The sequence below is a fragment of the Ascaphus truei genome, chromosome 21 (assembly GCF_040206685.1).
Source record: "Ascaphus truei isolate aAscTru1 chromosome 21, aAscTru1.hap1, whole genome shotgun sequence".
In the NCBI taxonomy this organism is placed as follows: Eukaryota; Metazoa; Chordata; class Amphibia; order Anura; family Ascaphidae; genus Ascaphus; species Ascaphus truei.
Window position 1 is genome coordinate 24,866,308 of NC_134503.1, and position 19,333 is coordinate 24,885,640.

The 19,333-nt window shown below is 48.5% G+C and overlaps 1 protein-coding gene across 3 annotated transcripts in view; it reads right to left on the reverse strand.

Moving 5' to 3' along the window:
* NR5A1 (nuclear receptor subfamily 5 group A member 1) overlaps positions 1 to 19,333 on the reverse strand; it is a 148,368-nt gene that overhangs the window by 101,298 nt on the left and 27,737 nt on the right. For all 3 annotated transcript variants that reach the window (XM_075579381.1, XM_075579380.1, XM_075579379.1), the window contains one exon: positions 17,577 to 18,223. In XM_075579381.1, the coding sequence (XP_075435496.1) occupies positions 17,577 to 18,223 (647 nt within the window). The remainder of the gene's footprint in view (positions 1 to 17,576; positions 18,224 to 19,333) is intronic.

Genomic DNA, 19,333 nt, shown 5'->3' on the forward strand with positions numbered 1-19,333 from the left:
CTTGGGCCTTGAAGGTGAACGTGACTCCTAACCGCGTGATTGCCGTGGGGGCAGTCCCGGCTGGCGTGCCCTTGTTAGAAGTCCAGGCGCAGGTTCGGAAGCTCCCTGGACTGTCGGGTACGTGGGTCAGAGGGCGAAGGTATGATGACACTGTGCAATGGAGTACTGTCCTGATATATGTAGGCCAGACCCTAAGCGAGGAAGATGGCCCTAAGTTCTTAAATTTGCCCGGGGGTCCGACCGATGGGTGCCCCTTTATCTACCCTGACTTGGCAGTTTCTACCTGCACCGAGAGCCCTATAGACATTGACCGTGAGTCCCACCTAAAATGGCGGCTCCCGCCAAATCAAAATGGCACGTGTGCGGCTGACTGCCAGCATGCACAGGAAAATGTTGCAAACCTTCTCCCAGGACTGGCGGGAAAGCCAGAGCCCCGCCCCCACACTGTGAGTGACTCAGAACAGAGCTCGCAACATTCCCTGAAAGACTGTGCTGCTCCTCCTATAGAGTCCACCAGGGGGAGGGAGTGTCTTGAGCAGAAATCAGAAATTTCTGTTCCCCCTAAGGAAAGCAAGGGATGCCGAGAAAAACACCCTTGGCTGTATAGAATCATACGGGCCCCCCATTTCGTCTTGCCAATGGTGGCGTGCCCGTGTGCATTAAGAGACTGGAAAGCGACTGGTGGCTGGGCGGACGGGTCCACTGAGTTAGCCGTCGCCCTCACGATGACCGTGGTAGACGGGGAAGAATGCCTGCACGGCCGTCTGCATGTGTGTGAGTGTCCTGTGGGTGAACTGACCCGAGGGCCCGAGTGCCCTGACTGTGCGGCGCAGTTCCTGCAACCCAAACTGCCGCAGCCTACCGAGCTGCCAGTGGGGGAGGACACTGTAGCAGAACTGGATTGTTCTTTCCCTGAGAAGGAAGAGCAGGAACCTCTGATGGCGGAACCTACGGAGAAAGAGGTGCCTGATGGTGCTACCGAGGTGGGTGAAGCCGCTACTAATTTTTCCACTTCAGCGATGGAGGTGGTGGAGGGGCCGTGTGCCCACATGAACTTACCAGACGCTGAGGCGGAGCCGCTGGAGGCGGAGCTCCAGATGTTGGAACCCCAGATGTCGGTTCCAGACCCGGTTCCCGAGCAAGAACCACCGAGACCAGAACCACAGATCCCGGAAGGCCAGGGTAAGGTGTTTATACCCCCGCCCATGTGTGGTGATTCTAGCGACCAACCGAGCGTGGTGATGCGCCTGCCGGCGGACCACTCCAGTGAGGTCACCGAGGCAACCACCTCAACTGATGCAGACCCTGATGTGGGCCCGTGTGCCCTGCAACTGCCAGTACGGCCTACCACCGAGGTACCAGCGGTCCCAGGCTTGGGATCAGTACCTGCCGACAACGATAGGGGTAAGTTGACTGCCCCAGGGGTGTCGGGTGTGAGCTCCCCGGTGATCGTGGGGCCTGGTGACTCCAGAGGTAGGGTCACCCGGGCGATGGGCTCACCCCGTCATCGCGTCCTGGTGGAGGTGTCTCCCCCAGAAGATCTCTGCAGATCATGGAACGAATCCGACCTCATCCAGGTATCCGGTGTAGCGGACCGGAGCGACACATACTCCTGCACGAGGAGTCTCCAAGCTTGGCCTTCTCAAGACCCGGGCCTACCCGAGGAAGTTGTACCGTCCAAAGAAGGTGTCACCATTAAAGGGATGGTTGGAGCGGACAAAGACTCTGTTGAGACCGCTCTGGTAGTTGTGGCCTCTCCCAGGTGCGCGATGGAGCGCTATGTTCGCCATGTGGTGGATCGAGGCAAGAGGCTGAACCTTCCTGTCTCCCGTGAGACGAGACCGGAGGATCCGGCAAGGGTCAACACCCAGGACCCCTTACTATTTTTTCTGCGAGGGGGAGAAGGTGGGTTGGTGCCAGGGACAGGTCTTGAACTCCAAAAGACTCACAGGAGTCAAGGTGGGATACCCTCACCCAGTCTGTTAGGGGCACTCCACTCTGAGACTCAGCTGGCCTCGGGTATCCATGCGGGTATGTTGGGTACAAATGGGAAATTGCTTGTATGTGATGTACTGTTTACTATGCATTTTTCATTATATAACCCACTGTATGGTTGCTACCCAAGCGAGGGCGTTGGGATTCTGCAAAGGGGAGAATGTAGCCCTGAGGTAATTTTTAAATCCCTGGCCCCTCTCCGCGAGTGCCGTGTGGTAGCGGGTGCCGCCGGAGGCTGCGACGGACCCGCCGGCACTTCGCGAGGGTGGGGGCCAGAGCAGGGAGTAGCGCGTTGCCCTGCGGTGCAGGCCGGTTGCCGGGGACGCGATCGGGCCATCGCTAGGGCCGCGATCGCGTTGCCACCAGTCCGGCTTGCAAAGGAGAGGGCGCCGCCATTGCGCATAGGTTCGCGCATGCGCAGGGACCGGAAAGCGCGCGATAGGATTCCCAGTGCAGGGAGAGATCGCGCGAGAGTAGGGAAGAAGATAGAGAGGTTGAGGCGGCCATTAGGGGTTCGCGCATGCGCAGGGCAAGCGCGCACGCGGCCCCAGTGTTTAGACAGCCCCCTGGGAACTACAATTCCCAGGAGGCTTAGGGAGACAGGCATCAGGTGCCTGAGTGTGGCCAATAGGGCTGGAGGAAGCTCAGCCCGGGAATATAGATACATTTCCCGGGCTTTGCAACAGTCAGTCAGGCAGAGGAGAAGGAAGGAGTAGGAAGGGTGCAGGGAGCGCGTGGCTCCTGCATCAGGTAAGGGTTCTCCCTAGATCCCCAGGCAGGCCCCAATTCCCGGTAAGGGCAGGGGGTAACTGAAGAGGGACGGCCATAGCTAGGGAGGTGACCCTTAGGTGTGGAAGGTGCAGTTTGGCAGTGCCACAGCGGATAGGGCTGTGGGCACTGGCAAAGAGGCACAGTGTGCAAGCAGTGGATTTGCTGCGGGATCCAGGTGGCTGTGTGTGATTGCAGCTGTCTGTGTGTGTTGTCGCTGCATGTGCTGGGCGCAGTGCGTGCAGTGTGTGTGAAGCGTGTGTGGATCCCTGCAGGCTGACAGTGTGAGCGGTGTGTCAGCTGCAGGTGCTTTAGGAGTAGCTAGTTGTTAGTTACAGATAGGACTGGGTAGCTAGGGGAAGGGGGGCAGGTTATGGTTCCACAGGCCCTAGGAGTTTTCCCCAAGCCATCCCAGGTTGCGGTTCATCAGGGACAGGCCCTAGGTTAGGGTTGCTGTCACTCTAGGAGTAGTTAGTGATAGGAAGCTGTTCCCATGCGGTTGGTGTTGCCGTGATCCGGTTGCAGTTCCCGTGGAGCGGTGGGACCCTCGTTGGGGTCCACCGGCAGAGTACCTGGAAAGGATCAGACGGACGTCTGACCCTTTGAGAAGAGAGTTGCGGTCCCGAGCATCGGAGTGCTCGGAAGGTATCTCAAGTATTCTAAGTGCACCAACTGGGCCCTAGCTTAATTTAGTGACTGCGCAGTCACCCACGACCTTCCGTAGGATTGCGGGACATTGGGTGTGGGGGATCACAGGACACTGGGTGGGGAACACCAGACATTGGGCTGAGGTGATGCGGGTAGAGCATCAGGTGATGTCATGTTATGTTATGTTATGTAATGAGGTTATGTGTGTGTGTTAAGTAAAGTGTTAGTTTGGTTTATCATCTACGTGTGTTATTGTATTTCTTACCCAGGGCTATCTTTCCTAACGGGGGATCCTGGGTAAGTGGAGGCGCTGCACCAGGTAATGGTAAGGGTTTCCCCAGGCTCCCAGCTAGCGGAGGCTCAGATCTCCTGGAGCCACAGGTGTTATGCAGTACCAGTAACCCTTTAGGAGCAGGTGTGTTGCAGGGAAAGGGACCGGTTAGACCACGAGGGGCCAATGTGAGATTGGGTGGGTCGGCCGGTTCACAAAAAGGGTTACATATATATATATATATATAATAAAATACAAGCTGCGCCACTATACTTAAGAATAGCTAATAAAATATTGTGGGCTACTTACATAATAATACACATATAACACTAGCAAAATATATCAACAACAAAATAAACTAAATTAAAATAATTACTCAAAATATAAAAAAACTATTAAAACACAAAGTAAATAAATCGTGAAATATCAATCCCTTTATCAGTTTTCACTGGAATAAAGTCCAATATCATTTCAGGCTCCGGCTGCTTTCAAAAGGGAGAACCAGCTCCAAGACCAAAAAAGAAAAAAAGAGAAAGCGCACCGCCCATAGCGTGATATATATATATATATATATGAGAAAAACAAAACAGAGAGCGCACGGCCCATAGCGTGATATTGTTTCACTTTAATATATATAAAACAAAATATGGGGGAGACAGGCTCACTCACAAAATGAGTAAAATATCAGGCATGCAGTGATATACATCACACTGTATATAGCGGAAGTCCCGGTGGATGAACTGTGTCCTCGGCGGTGTAGGTTCCCAGTCAGTCCTCCTCAAGCTGCGCCGGTAGCGAGGCTCCCTGTGCGGTCGTAATCCCAAGTGCAGTCAGAGCAGCATGCGCTCCACGCATCAGCAACCAGGAACAGCGGAGGTTCGGACCGACCAGCTTCCGGTCCACCAGTACTGACGTAATGTCACTTGCGTCGTCCTTGCGCGTTTTGTCACTTCGTGAGACTTTGTCAAAGGCTAATGACTGCGTGGAGCGCATGCTGCTCTGACTGCACTTGGGATTACGACCGCACAGGGAGCCTCTCTACCGGCGCAGCTTGAGGAGGACTGACTGGGAACCTACACCGCCGAGGACACAGTTGATCCACCGGGAATTCCGCTATATACAGTGTGATGTATATCACTGCATGCCTGATATTTTACTCATTTTGTGAGTGAGCCTGTTTCCCCCATATTTTTTTTATATATTAAAGTGAAACAATATCACGCTATGGGCCGTGCGCTTTCTCTTATATATATATATATATATATATATATACACACACTGTGGCAGGACGGCCTCGCGGCGGGGTCAGTAAGACCCTAGACACGATGGAAAACGTTCAACTATAGTGGTTTATTAGCCACAACCAAAATAAAGTACGGGGGCACTGTCCCTTTAAAAACTACTTTCTAGAAATTAAAGCCTATTCCCGTTAGGGAAACTAACTCACTTCTTGAGCCCTTACTAACACTGCAGCCAGCTAACCTGGTTATGCCCAAAACATATGCTACACAAAGTATAACCAATAAGTGTAATAATAAAGTCTTATCTGTGATGCAGCTCCAACAGCAAACAGGAACACGGTTCCGGGGAGCAGGCTGTGTCCAGCCTCGCAGCAATGTTTATCTTTATCCTGGGTTGGGGTCCGAGCTGGTCCCAGCAGCAAATCTCCTCGCAGGACTGGGGGACCAGAGCAGCAGCAGCAGCTACGGCTTCCTAGCCGGGAGAGGTCTCTCCACCCTCACGTGGAAAAACAAGCTCACCTTCTGTGAGCAACTTCCTGCTTTTTAAAGCACTTGTTTCACTGATGAGTTCAGCCCCTGTTTAATCAGTCTTCAGCTGTGCTTCTTTCTCTGAGGAGATTAACACTCTGTGAACTGGCTGCAGCGTCTCTCCATTCACTATTCCAGCCTACTGAGTCAGTGACTCTGTCACATATCCCTCTCCCCAGCGAAACATTGTCCTGTGGAGCGGCCCGTGCACCATTCCCGTGCACCAGCATTTATGTCGAAAATGTCTGACGTCGGCCCTTCCCTCCCCCCTTTTTTTTTCTTGCCTTCCAATTTAGGCATTTTCTTTTTGGGGTAATTACCAGGCCATCTGGGCCTGAGGACTGGTACCTCACTATCTCCTTGTGTTCAGAGTCTCCTTCACCCTGTAGAAGAGCCTTGACCTCGGTCAGCTCATTGCATACACTCGCCAGTGACTGTTTGGCCTTCTCTTGTGATGACAGCAACTCTGTTTTAGCGGTGATGGCTTTTGGACCTTTCTCCCTCAGCGTACCTTCAGTGTTGGGTTCCACAATATTTTTCCTTAGTACTTCAACTGGGTCGGGATTGTTATTAACCCGAAGTGCACCCCATGGCACCTCTCTTTTACCGTCAGCAGACTCATAGGCTTGGGCCTTTCTGTCTTGACTCTTTAACTTGCTCTGTTGAGAGAGTCGCTGGACAATCTGTGCGGTCTTTCGCCTCTTACGATCACGGCCACTGTAGTATGATTGGATTCTTACTGTGCTACTGCATCGCCACTTGGCCTTCGCCTTCCGTGCCTTGTGGAAATTAGACTGTAGTACTGCAATGGTATCACGGTCATGCTTCCTGGTGCGTCTCCCTTGCTTTATCTCTACCGCCACCTTTTCCTTGGACTGCTTCAGTGACCCAAATGTCTGTCTTGGGGTTGTAAGCTTTTCCCCCAGCTTCATCTGAGAAACCTCCTGCTGGGCAGCAGTAGAGTCCAACGTAGCGTCTCGCTTAGTCTTCCGAGCCTCAAGCTCCTTGCCTAGGTCACACTTTTGTTTCTCCGCCATCTTGCGGCCAGCACGCTCAGACTCCATGTCCTTCCTCAGGTCTTGAAGCTGTCCTTCTGCCTTTCTTCTTTCACACAGTGCAGCTGCTAGTTCAGCTTCTTTATTGAGTCGCGATTCTACGTCTCCTAGCAGACTCAGAGCAAGGCTTAAATCTGTCTCTGTTTCTTTATTCTGGACATGCAGCTGCTGGTGCTCTTCCTGGACCTTGTTCAGCTCCCGCTGTCGCCGGGCCCCCTCATTGGCCATCTGGACCAGCTGCTTGTTGATATCGGCCATCTCTGTTTCATGGTGCAATGTCAGGCAGGCCACCGGACGTACGGACACCTCCTCCCTCTTGGCGCGCTGTATCTCGCGCTCAGCCATCTGCATCTGCAACTCTTCCCGGTGCTTGCTCTGGGTTTGCATCAGCGCCTCCATCATCTTTTGGAGCTCTGCAGTTTTTGTCGCTAGGTTCACTGCTGCTCCTGTTTTCCAGGCGTCTTTCTCCTTGGTATACTGACTCATTGGGATCTCGCTGTCCCTCTGCTTCTCCAGCTCTTGCTTCAGTCTTTGGACCTTCTCATGTTCCCTCTCACACAGAGTCACCTGGCTTCTAAGCTCCGCCTCCAGCGATGCTCTTGTGGCGCTCATCGTGACCTTCAGCTGCTCCAGGGCGAGGCATTCTTTTTCCAGCATTTTCTCTGCATTCTGCAGTGCAGCCTGTACTTCTAATTTTTCTTGCGCCAATTGCGTCTTCACTTTCTGTGCTTGGTGAAGCTTCTCAGTCCCATCACTGACCTGACCAGTCAGGTTTAAAACCTCTTCCTTCAGGTTTATAGTCTCCATTTTCACAGTCTCTATGTCCCTTAGGACCGTCTCATTGGCTTTCTTCAAAGTACCCAGCTCTGTAGTTAGACAGTGGCCCTCCTGGCGTGAGAGCTCCAGCTCTGTTTTCAGTGCACAAGCTTCTTGGTGAGAGTCTTTGATGAAGTTTTGCACATCTCTCTGGGACATCTGATAGCACAGTCTCCAGTCAGGACATGTTCTCTCTGATTCCATGTTAGCAATTGCGGTGTTGGCCTTATCCAAACTTGTCGTCAGCTCCTCCAACTCACTCCGTAAGAGACGCTCTGTTTTCTTTAATGCCTCATACTCAAGTATAGCTGGGAGTATACACCTCTGTACCTCGGCGTTCGCTTCTCGCTCCCTATTCAATTGCTCCTGCAAGACATCATAATCACAGTGGGCAGTTTGGAGTGCAGAAATTAAGGCCTCCTTGTCCTGGATCAAGGATTCAGCTTCCCTTTGCTCCTCCTTTTCTTTTGCCACCATTCCCGTGACAATTCTGCCCATCACTCTGGTCTGCAGCACATCTCGGTGGCTTGCTGACGCCTGTTGTCCTGATATCGCAGGCTCGAGTGGTTCGGTCACTTCCTCAGTGACTTGAAAAATATTTTTCTTTTTTCTCCTTGTTTTATTAGTTCCAGAGACATCAGTGGTACTGGGCACACACACACTGGTCACTTTTGCAGCTTCCATCTGCGGGTACGTCTCTCTTCTCGGGGCCACATATGCGTCGTCATCATAATCATCATATGGCCTGAAGGGACACTGTTTTGTATGGTTATGTACATTGCAAAACTGACACTTGACGGCGGCCATTTTAAAACCCCGTTTTTTTTTCCCACACCCGACGAGGCAGACTTTGCACTACACACGTAAGTTGTACGTGCTTTACAATCTTTGAACCTTCTGGGTTCTTCTTAGGGCAACATCTTTGCCAAAATCCATTTTCACTTTCTTTTATACCAGACAGGGCAAATTTTACATACAGCACTTGCTAGCTGCAAATTCACTCGCTTCAGCAAAAGGCATTAGCTTTACACAGCAATCCTTTCATACCCGACGGGGCAAAATTTACACTCAGCACTTGCTAGCTGTAAATTCAATGCTTCAGCAAAATAACACGGTTTTTTTTTCCCACTAACTGGCAGGATGGCAGGATGGCCTCGCGGCGGGGTCAGTAAGACACTAGACACGATTGAAAACGTTCAACTATAGTGGTTTATTAGCCACAACCAAAATAAAGTACGGGGGCACTGTCCCTTTAAAAACTACTTTCTAGAAATTAAAGCCTATTCCCGTTAGGGAAACTAACTCACTTCTTGAGCCCTTACTAACAGGGCAGCCAGCTAACCTGGTTATGCCTAAAACATATGCTACACAAAGTATAACCAATAAGTGTAATAATAAAGTCTTATCTGTGATGCAGCTCCAACAGCAAACAGGAACACGGTTCCGGGGAGCAGGCTGTGTCCAGCCTCGCAGCAATCTTTATCTTTATCCTGGGTTGGGGTCCCAGCTGGTCCCAGCAGCAAAGCTCCTTGCAGGACTGGGGGACCAGAGCAGCAGCTACGGCTTCCTAGCCGGGAGAGGTCTCTCCACCCTCACGTGGAAAAACAAGCTCACCTTGTGTGAGCAACTTCCTGCTTTTTAAAGCACTTGTTTCACTGATGAGTTCAGCCCCTGTTTAATCAGTCTTCAGCTGTGCTTCTTTCTCTGAGGAGATTAACGCTCTATGTACTGGCTGCAGCGTCTCTCCATTCACTATTCCAGCCTACTGAGTCAGTGACTCTGTCACAACGCATATATACATACACATATATTTCTCTTTCTGTTTGTGTGTAGATAAATGGATGGATCCAGCTGCATTGACTAATTAGCAGTAATTGGTTTGGTCTTCCCAATGGCTACATTGAGCTGTACATGAGAAGAGTGCTGGAGAAGGAGGTGGTGAGCTCCCCGTATGGAAGGGCTGTAGCCAAGTAGTGGGTCTCTGTGTTCCATTCGCAGGGTGAGCCATTGGGGTGGAAAAGGTGGCCTGGATTAACTAGATAAGACATGGAGGTTTCGGCCTGTAAATGGTGGCACTGTAAATCTGGCCACAGCTTCCAGAAAGGAAAATCAACTATAAACCGAAAGCCTTCTGCTGGCTTATTCCCTGCTGTCCTTCCTTAATGTGTCCGCACATGACTGCTATCGATTCTCTTTCAAACGGCAGTAGATAGAATCGTCTCATCTACAATTTCTCAATGTCCCATCTTTCAATTATATCTCTTGGCTGACACCAGGGCTCGGAAGACCAGTTATTGCTTTGACACCTGGCCCTTGGCAGTGATAATACACCTTAAATCATTACCCCAAAGCAAACCAACTCAATTGTTTTGTCACCTCAATTGCGCCATGACTGCCCTGCCCTCATATCTGTCTCTGCCTACACTAGCTGGCCTCCGCATCGCAATAAGGTGACTCTTGTTATAGAAACGAAGTTTTAGTGGTACAATACAAGCCGGTATTTTTCTTCCGTTTGAAAAATCTGTGTCAGCTTGTACAGCAGTTCTGCACCAACTAGACGTTCCAATATCCGGATACGTTGAGGAGACAAAAACTACGCTCTGTGTGTCAAGATTTTCGGTGCACAGTTGTGTCAAATCTAGAAAAAGACTGGTGCAGATGGTCAAGGGCGTCAGCAGGGACCCCGACTTCTGGGGTCGGCTGTCTGGACCCTCTCTCTGTGTTCCTAACAAACCCCCTCAGCCCCACTCAACAGCCTGCGGGACTGGTAACAGGCTGTCAAGTTGTTACCAAGCAAAAAGTTAACGCCACCTTAAACGTGGCAGATATTTTAACTCTGATTAAAGGGAGAAAACGTGACTCAGAGAGTTGTGTCATGAGCTAAACCTTCTATTGTACACTCCCAACATGACAAGATGGCGTCCACAGGACACGAGAGGAGCAAGGTGCTTGATACAACAGGGAAGAGCTTGATACATTGATGAAGGGAGGCACATGATGAAAATGATGCTATGTGTGTCATGTTTACCCCATAATTGCCCTAATACGTGGCCTACTAAGGCGCTTATATATACCCCAAGGAAGTGGCCATTCTGTTTTCCGGCAAAGTTTCCTATTGATATCAACAAGGATTTTCGGGCAAAAACAGCCCGATCGGTCACTTTGGTAGATATAGAATAAGATCCTAAATGCAATTTTTTTTTCATTTGAAAGAAAATTCAAAGTGAAACAAAACCCCAACACAGAGAAAACTGTGTCGTTTGGGAAAGTAATATAAGCTCCATATTATAAATACTAATGGATTCCTAAACACTGGAGGCCGCTGAAACATTACTCTGTTCATCGTTTCTAGTTCTGCAAACAACTAAAGGTCTTATTCTACATCTACCGAAGCTGCGGTTTGGTCCGTTTGAGGCTCAGGATGTCCAAGCTGCGGCTTCGCCGGATATAGGATTTACCCCAAGCGGTCTCAATAAGGTAAGGGGCATGAAATTGCCACGACACCTGTACTCTGCACTGGCTGCCTGTAATATGGTGAATTTATTTAAAGACTGGCTTGCTGACATACAAAGCCCTACAGGACCAGGGTCCCGGCTGTCTGAGAGAGCTTCTAGTTCCCTACACTCATATCCGCTTGCTTCTAGGTACAGATGTACGACTCCTAACAATTCCCAGAATCTCTGTGACTCCCTTTGGCGCCCGAGCTTTTAGCCGCGCTGCTCCCACTCTCTGGAACAGTCTGCCTCGTACAGTCTGAGAGGCCCCTGGGAATCTATAACAAGCTCAGGATCTACCTGTTTACCCGGGCATTTAATTAATGACCCACAACCTGTCCAGTATTTAATAGCTACAGCACTGTCCCATTTTCCCTTGTTGCAACTGTGAAGCGCTTTGAGTTCCATGTGAGAAAAAAAAAAATATATATATATATAAAATATATATATATAATATATATATATAATATATATATATAGTATAATATATATAATATATATATGTATATATATATATAATATATATATGTATATATATATATATATATATATATATATATATATATATATATATATATATATATATATATATATATAATCAAAAAATAAATAGATGATACCGTTCTGTGGCTAACGAAATGCTTTTATTTGTGCGAGCTTTCGAGATACACTGATCTCTTCTTCCGGCGATGTTACAATGAATGAAGCAAGGATAACTTAAAAACAGTGTCTCTTGGAATGTTATCTGTGCTTGTCCTTCCCCCGGTGTGGATGTGTTTTATGGCTAGAGGTGTCAAAGGGTAACTGAAAGCAAGTGAAGAAAGAGTGTGTATGTGTATCAGTGTGAATAAAAATGAATGGAGAGCCCACAGTATAAACAGTGCTCTACACAAGGTGTGTGTAGAGTGAGAGGGATATAAATGGTGTGGGTGGGTGTGGAAATGTGAGAGTTTGTAGCACAACTAAAAGTGTGTGTGGATACTATGTGGTCCCTATTGGTGTATATGGATGGAAAAACTCCTTATTTTTCCATCCATATACACCAATAGGGACCACATAGTATCCACACACACTTTTAGTTGTGCTACAAACTCTCACATTTCCACACCCACCCACACCATTTATATCCCTCTCACTCCACACACACCTTGTGTAGAGCACTGTTTATACTGTGGGCTCTCCATTCATTTTTATTCACACTGATACACATACACACTCTTTCTTCACTTGCTTTCAGTTACCCTTTGACACCTCTAGCCATAAAACACATCCACACCGGGGGGGAAGGACAAGCACAGATAACATTCCAAGAGACACTGTTTTTAAGTTATCCTTGCTTCATTCATTGTAACATCGCCGGAAGAAGAGATCAGTGTATCTCGAAAGCTCGCACAAATAAAAGCATTTCGTTAGCCACAGAACGGTATCATCTATTTATTTTTTGATTATTGAAGCTCGGCTAACACGGTACTGATACCTCTATATATATATATAGATATATATGTAGATATATATATATATTTATATGTATATATATAAATATAAATATATATATATATATATATATATATATATATATATATATATATATATACTTAGTTAAGTTATGGTGGGTAAAAAAAAGTGACAAAAACCCTCCATAGCAAAGCATATAGCAAATGGAAATATTACTGTATGCTCATTTGCATGTCTTAGACAGGTGTGCAACCCCGCCTTTCACCATTATCACCCAGCACACAGCACTTCCACTGCAGCAAGGGATTCTGGGAAATGACATGCAAATAAGCACACAGTGTCACCTTTTGCTTCAAAACCATTTTTAACATGGTTCCCTATAGGCTTAAGCTTGCTGCATGGTCACAGCTTTGAGCACAGCCAGGGTTAAGATGTCTAAGGCAGAAAGAGAGAAAGAGGGGTGCAGACAAGGGTCAGAGTTAATATCAGACCAGTAGTTGAAAACACATACAATAGAAAACCAATGGTATCTATTTAAAACACGGCATGGATTGTGGTTGCTTGGATCTATTTTTAATACACTGGGTCTTATTTAAACTGTTTTCAGACTGTTTTTATATGTTTAAAGGCTGTATATATCCTATGCAGCAATCTGTAGCTGCAATCATAGCTCAAAGGCACTCTTTGAGATCAGGAAGTAAGATCCAGCATTTGAGGGGTTAATGGCAATCAATCATGCCAGCCCTATAAAGATAAGGCCTCCCAGGTACTCTGCACACGCCTGACGAAGGATTCAATTATTCGAAACGCGTTGTGTGTGCAGAGACCTGGACCAGAAGCTGTGTGTCTGCTCGAGGACACCGTAGCTGGCGCCTGCACTGACGGTGATCAGTCCTGCAGACCGGATGCGGCGAACAGGAGCACACTGCACCGGAGAGCGGGAGGTTGACGTCGGCGTCCCTGAGCAGTTTTTTACATGTGAGTGAATTGTTGTCTCCCTTTCCTTGCCAAATAAACGTATTTTTATTCATCCGTGTGGCGCTGTCTTCCACTACATGCGCCCTGAGTGGCCCATCCATGACGCACAGAGGGAGAAGGAGCATGACTGACTAGCAAGAAGAAAGAAAATAAAGATACCTATAGTACTACTCAGTACCACACAGGCCCGTGTGAGTACACATTGTGTTATACTCTGATCACCCCTGTGCTCTTAACCATTGGTTCACTATTGTATGTGTTTTCAACTACTGGTCTGACACTAACTCTGACCCTTGTCTGCGCCCCTCTGTCTCTCTTTCTACCTATGTTTTCTTGGGGATCGTGGGAAGATCCTTTTCCAGGGGTTGAGCAGCAGACACTGAGCATTTGAAGTGTGGTATATGTATATTTATTTTTGACCTTATTCTTCTGTTCAGTTTCAAGCATTGTGCGCCCCAGTTCACTTCCATTAAGATGTCTAAGACATGCAAATGAGCATACAGTAATATTTCCATTATATATATTGCTAGGGATGACTGCTTTCTCTCTCTCTCTCTATATATATATATATAACTCCATGGCCTTTTTTGCGGGGACTTAAAGTTCCAATTTGACGTATATGTGTCCTGTGAAAATGAATCCGTTTCCCAATACTTGGGGTTATCTGCGTGACTAATGGTGTTGTCCTAACTAATTTGCATTTGACCATCTCGTTGCCGCAAAAACATTAGATAAAGATTGTAAAAAAATAGCCAACGCTTTTGCTTACCGTGGAAACGTTACACGTATGGAAAAATGTGGTCTTAACATGTCAAAGCTCCGTTTACCCTCCTAAATATGCCCCTGTCCTTGGTTATTGTAGGTCCTAGGAGGGACGGTCCCTAAAGCAGAACACGTCGGCTGCCAGGGGGCGCTACAATCCATTTTTGTGCAATCCATAGCCAGCCCTGCTGGCATCCGAGGGTTAAATACGGTACATACAGTCTCTCGTGCTGTCAGTGTGATGTGTTCCAGGAACATGGAATCCTCATGCAAAAGCCGAACAGGGGTTCTGCATGATTTAGAAGCGTGTTCTGGGAACAGAGTGTAGCGAACACCGTGTATTGTACTGAGAGAAAAACTCATTATGTTCTGTATAGAGCCAAACGCGGGGAGAAGACACAAAGAAGGCAAAACACTGCGTAGGCCAATATCAATATGCTGAATTTCCGATCTCGCTTCAAGATTGGTTCAATCTAAATCCACAACTAGAGCACTTGGGGTTAGGCCAGTGGTTTTCAACCACGGTTCCTTTAATCGTTGGGTTCCACAAGGCGTCCCTAAAGGGATCTGTGCAATTTTCAGGTAATTGGAAAATTGTACCAAATACAGAAGACTTTACAATGCATCTGATCTCAGACGCGCTATTAGAGAGAGTTGGGGTTCCTTACAATGTATCTGATCTCAGACGCGCTATTAGAGAGAGTTGGGGTTCCTTACAATGCATCTGATCTGAGACGCGCTATTAGAGAGGGTTGGGGTTCCTTACAATGCATCTGATCTGAGACGCGCTATTAGAGAGAGTTGGGGTTCCTTACAATGTATCTGATCTCAGACGCGCTATTAGAGAGAGTTGGGGTTCCTTACAATGCATCTGATCTGAGACGCGCTATTAGAGAAGGTTGGGGTTCCTTACAATGCATCTGATCTGAGACGCGCTGTTAGAGAGGGTTGGGGTTCCTTACAATGCATCTGATCTGAGACGCGCTGTTAGAGAGGGTAGGGGGTTATATACACTGCATGTGATCCCGGAACGCGTTATTAGAGAGGGTTGGGGTTCACGTCACTGGAATGAGAACAAATTCAGTACTTTCACCAGGCTTTTATGAAAATGGTAGCATACAGTATACATGGCTGTGTAACATGAAGAGTGGCGCGAACATGTTTGAGAAACCACAGCAGCTCATTTTTCCTGGTTCCCAAACGTCCGCATATTGCTTTGTGATGTGCTGCAGTCGCTAGCGGCAGAGGTGTGACAATGGAATGATGTGGGTAGTAAAGCTATGTACAGTTATATATTGTATACCTGCTCCCTTACACATCGGAGGAACACGCCACGCTGCTAGATTGGAGTTAGATAAAATACTACAAGTCTCCACCAGTACTATAGCATGAATATTGTGGTACTATAGAAGTATCATTTAAAAGTAATGTATGAAGGTTAGCAAACGATTGAAGCGCTTTTGCGTTGGCCTATCTCCCCCAGCAGCAATGAGGGGCGTACATAAATAGTTTGGTGGAGGAGGTATAAAAGGAGCAGTTATAGGAGCAGTTAGGGGAGAAGTTATAGGGAGTGGTTAGGGGAGGAGTTATAGGGAGCAGCTAGGGGAGGAGTTATAGGGAGCAGTTAGGGAGGAGTTATAAGAACAGTTCGGGGATGAGTTATAGGGAGCGGTAACGGGAGGAGTTATAGGAGCAGTTAGTGGAGGAGTTATGGGGAGTGGTTAGGGGAGGAGTTATAGGGAGCAGTTAGGGGAGGAGTTTTAGGGAGCAGTTAGGGGAGGAGTTATAAGAACAGTTAGGCGAGGAGTTATAGGGAGCAGTTAGGGAGGAGTTATAAGAACAGTTAAGGGAGGCGTTATAGGGAGCAGTTAGGGAGGCGTTATATGGAGCAGTTAGGGAGGACTTATAAGAACAGTTAAGGGAGGCGTTATAGGGAGCAGTTAGGGGAGGAGTTATAAGAACAGTTAGGCGAGGAGTTATAGGGAGCAGTTAGGCGAGGAGTTATAGGGAGCAGTTATAGGGAGCAGTTAGGGGAGGAGTTATAAGAACAGTTAGGCGAGGAGTTATAGGGAGCAGTTAGGGGAGGAGTTATAGGGAGCAGTTATAGGGAGCAGTTAGGGGAGGAGTTATAAGAACAGTTAGGGGAGGAGTTATAGGGAGCAGTTAGGGGAGGAGTTATGGGAACAGTTAGGGGAGGAGTTATGGGAACAGTTAGGGGAGGAGTTAGGGCTTGTACATTGGGCTGCAGCACAGGCAATCCGTGGCCTGTGGGATCTGCAGGAGGAGACGCAAACAAGAGCAGCTCCAATGCAATGTTGGGGGCGGGGCTGTGACATCACGTGAGTGGTCCGCCCTCATTGGCTGAATCGTGCATGTGACCCGGCCATCATGAGGCAAAATCAAAAGATTTTGACGCTTGAAAAATTGGTCGCACTCGTGCACATGCGCACACGCACGCTCTATGGCTGTGCGCATTGCAAAGACAGACTTTTGTGTGCGGCGTCGCACTTACTATGGTCGCAGGCTTATAGGGAGCAGTTAAAGGAAGAGTTATAGGGAGCAGTTAGGGGAGGAGTTATAGGGAGCCGTTAGGGGAGGAGTTATAGGGAGCAGTTAAGGGAGGAGTTATAGGGAGCAGTTAGGGGAGGAGTTATAGGGAGCCGTTAGGGGAGGAGTTATAGGGAATAGTTAGGGGAGGAGTTATAGGGAGCAGTTAGGGAAGGAGTTATAGGGAGCCGTTAGGGGAGGAGTTATAGGGAGCAGTTAGGGGAGGAGTTATAGGGAACAGTTAGGGGAGGAGTTCTAGGGAGCAGTTAGGGGAGGAGTTATAGGGAGCAGTTAAAGGAAGAGTTATAGGGAGCAGCTAGGGGAGGAGTTATAGGGAGCAGCTAGGGGAGGAGTTATAGGGAGCAGTTAGGGGAGGAGTTATAGGGAGCAGTTAGGGGAGGAGTTATAGGGAGCAGTTAGGGGAGGAGTTATAGGGAGCAGTTAGGGGAGGGGTTATAGGGAGCAGTTAGGGGAGGAGTTAAATGGGAGCAGTTAGGGGAGGGGTTATAGGGAGCAGTTAGGGGAGAAGTTATACGGAGCAGTTACGGGAGGAGTTATAGGGAGCAGTTAGGGGAGGAGTTATAGGGAGCAGTTAGGGGAGGGGTTATAGGGAGCAGATAGGGGAGGGGGTTATAAGGAGCAGTTAGGGGAGGAGTTAAATGGGAGCAGTTAGGGGAGGGGTTATAGGGAGCAGTTAGGGGAGAAGTTATACGGAGCAGTTACGGGAGGAGTTATAGGGAGCAGTTAGGGGAGGAGTTATAGGGAGCAGTTAGGGGAGGGGTTATAGGGAGCAGTTAGGGGAGGGGTTATAGGGAGCAGTTAGGGGAGGAGTTATAGGGAGCAGTTAGGGGAGGAGTTACACCTCTGTGTTAGAGATTGTGGTCAAATACAGCAAACCCAAGTAGCAACAATCTCATATTTAGCACCGTCACACAATGCTCAGCACGCCAAGGTGCAAATATCTGCCTGATCCATATCTAACTCAGGCTGAAAAGCTGATAAAAAGCAGGGGACTTACCTCCAATTCCTTGAAGTAAATGCAGCTCCTCGCCCACTCTACTATGGAGAAGAGAGTCTGATCGGCCATCTTACACATGAGGCCAAACATGGTGAGCTTCTCCTGCCGGCTCTTGCACTGCTCCTGCTGCAGACAAGATACTATCCGTGCCTTCACCTGCGGATCGTCGGGTTCCAGCTGCAGCAGCTTGAGAATCACCTCGGGGATGTCTGGTGGGGAGCTGCTGGCGTAAACCTCGGGGTACACATAGCCGACCACCGTGGCCGGATCGTGCGTGCTTGTGTAGTGTTCGGGGTATTCAGATTTGATGGTGCGACTCTGTAACGAGGAGTAGTGGTAACCGGAGTGCGGCCCGTGGTTGGGCATAGTCATTCCCAGCGAGGGGGCCCCGTACGGCCCTCGGTCATACTCGGCAGGGTTCATTGGGGCAGAGTTAGGAGGCAGGTTCTTGGCCACGGGATGGACGGTGTGGATGTTGGTGGAGATGGCATAGTCGCTCTGAGCCTGGGACACAACCTGCGGGACGGTCTCCAGTTTGATGCCGTTGGCGCGGATCAGGGCTTTCTTCTGCTGCTTCAAGGCGCGATCCCGCTTGTACATGGGCCCGAACTTGTTGCGCCCTCCTCGCATGCGGTCAGCTCGCACAGCTGGGCAAGACAACAACACAGGGAAGTGTTACAGGTCTGACCAATCACAGCATACCTTTCACTAAAACTCACAGACCAATCAGGGAATAAGCGGTGCCTGATTTATTAAAGTGTGATAGTACCGATTGGGTGCTACTGCAACTCATGTCAATGGGAGTTTCCATGCACTGGTGAGCAATTGTCACAATAACACTCTAATAAATAATCTCCATGGAGCGCTCTTATTGGCTAAGCTGCCGCCCCACTCAACTGTCAGAATGTTCCACTTACAAAGAATTCCCATAGGGGAGTTTTTAATGTGTCTATCCCGATTCCCAAGTCGTTTCCCACACGCGGTCTGCGTTCTGCTCTTACGCTACATCTCTCCATCTCCCTTATTACTTCCTCTCACTCCCACCTCCAGGCCTTTCCCATGCGGCTCCCCAACTCTGGCTTTCTGTCCCACGCACAGTCTCTCCCCTACCTTATATACATGGAAAAGTTCCTTAAAGATGCACTTTCTCAGGGAGACTTATCCAACACTCTCCCGACTTCTGTTCCTTTCATCCCAGAGCTGTGATGTTATTAGGCAAACCCTCAACAAGAAACTCTCACACCCTGTGTCTCCACTCCCCCCCTTCTAGAGTGTAAGCTCCTTTTGGCAGGGACCTCCTTCCTACTGTCTCAGTCTGTTTTAACTTATATGTACTCTTTGTTATACAATGTTATTGCCCTCCCACATTGTACTGCGCTGCGGAATATGTTACCGCCATACAAATAAGTGTGTGTGCAGGTGTGATACACACCAGGTTTTCCATTTGGTGTAAGATTCTTAGAAGGGTTTTTCGTTGTAAGCTCCCTGGATACTTAATCTGAGAAATGTACATGCGAGATATTTGAGGTTAAATGTTTCAAACCCTGATTCTGTAATGTGTTGCAGGGGTAGCGACGGGGTTAAGAGGAATTTCGGACAAAACTGCGGCCAGTAGAGCAGATTAACCCCTTGACTGGGAGAAAGAAACAGCTGGTTTGGATACAAATCCTAAATGTAGCCTCAAGAATGTGTCATGGTGGGAAGGCAGGTGCTTCTCTGCAAGGCTGGGGAGAAGGGCCGGCTCTGTGTTTTTAAGG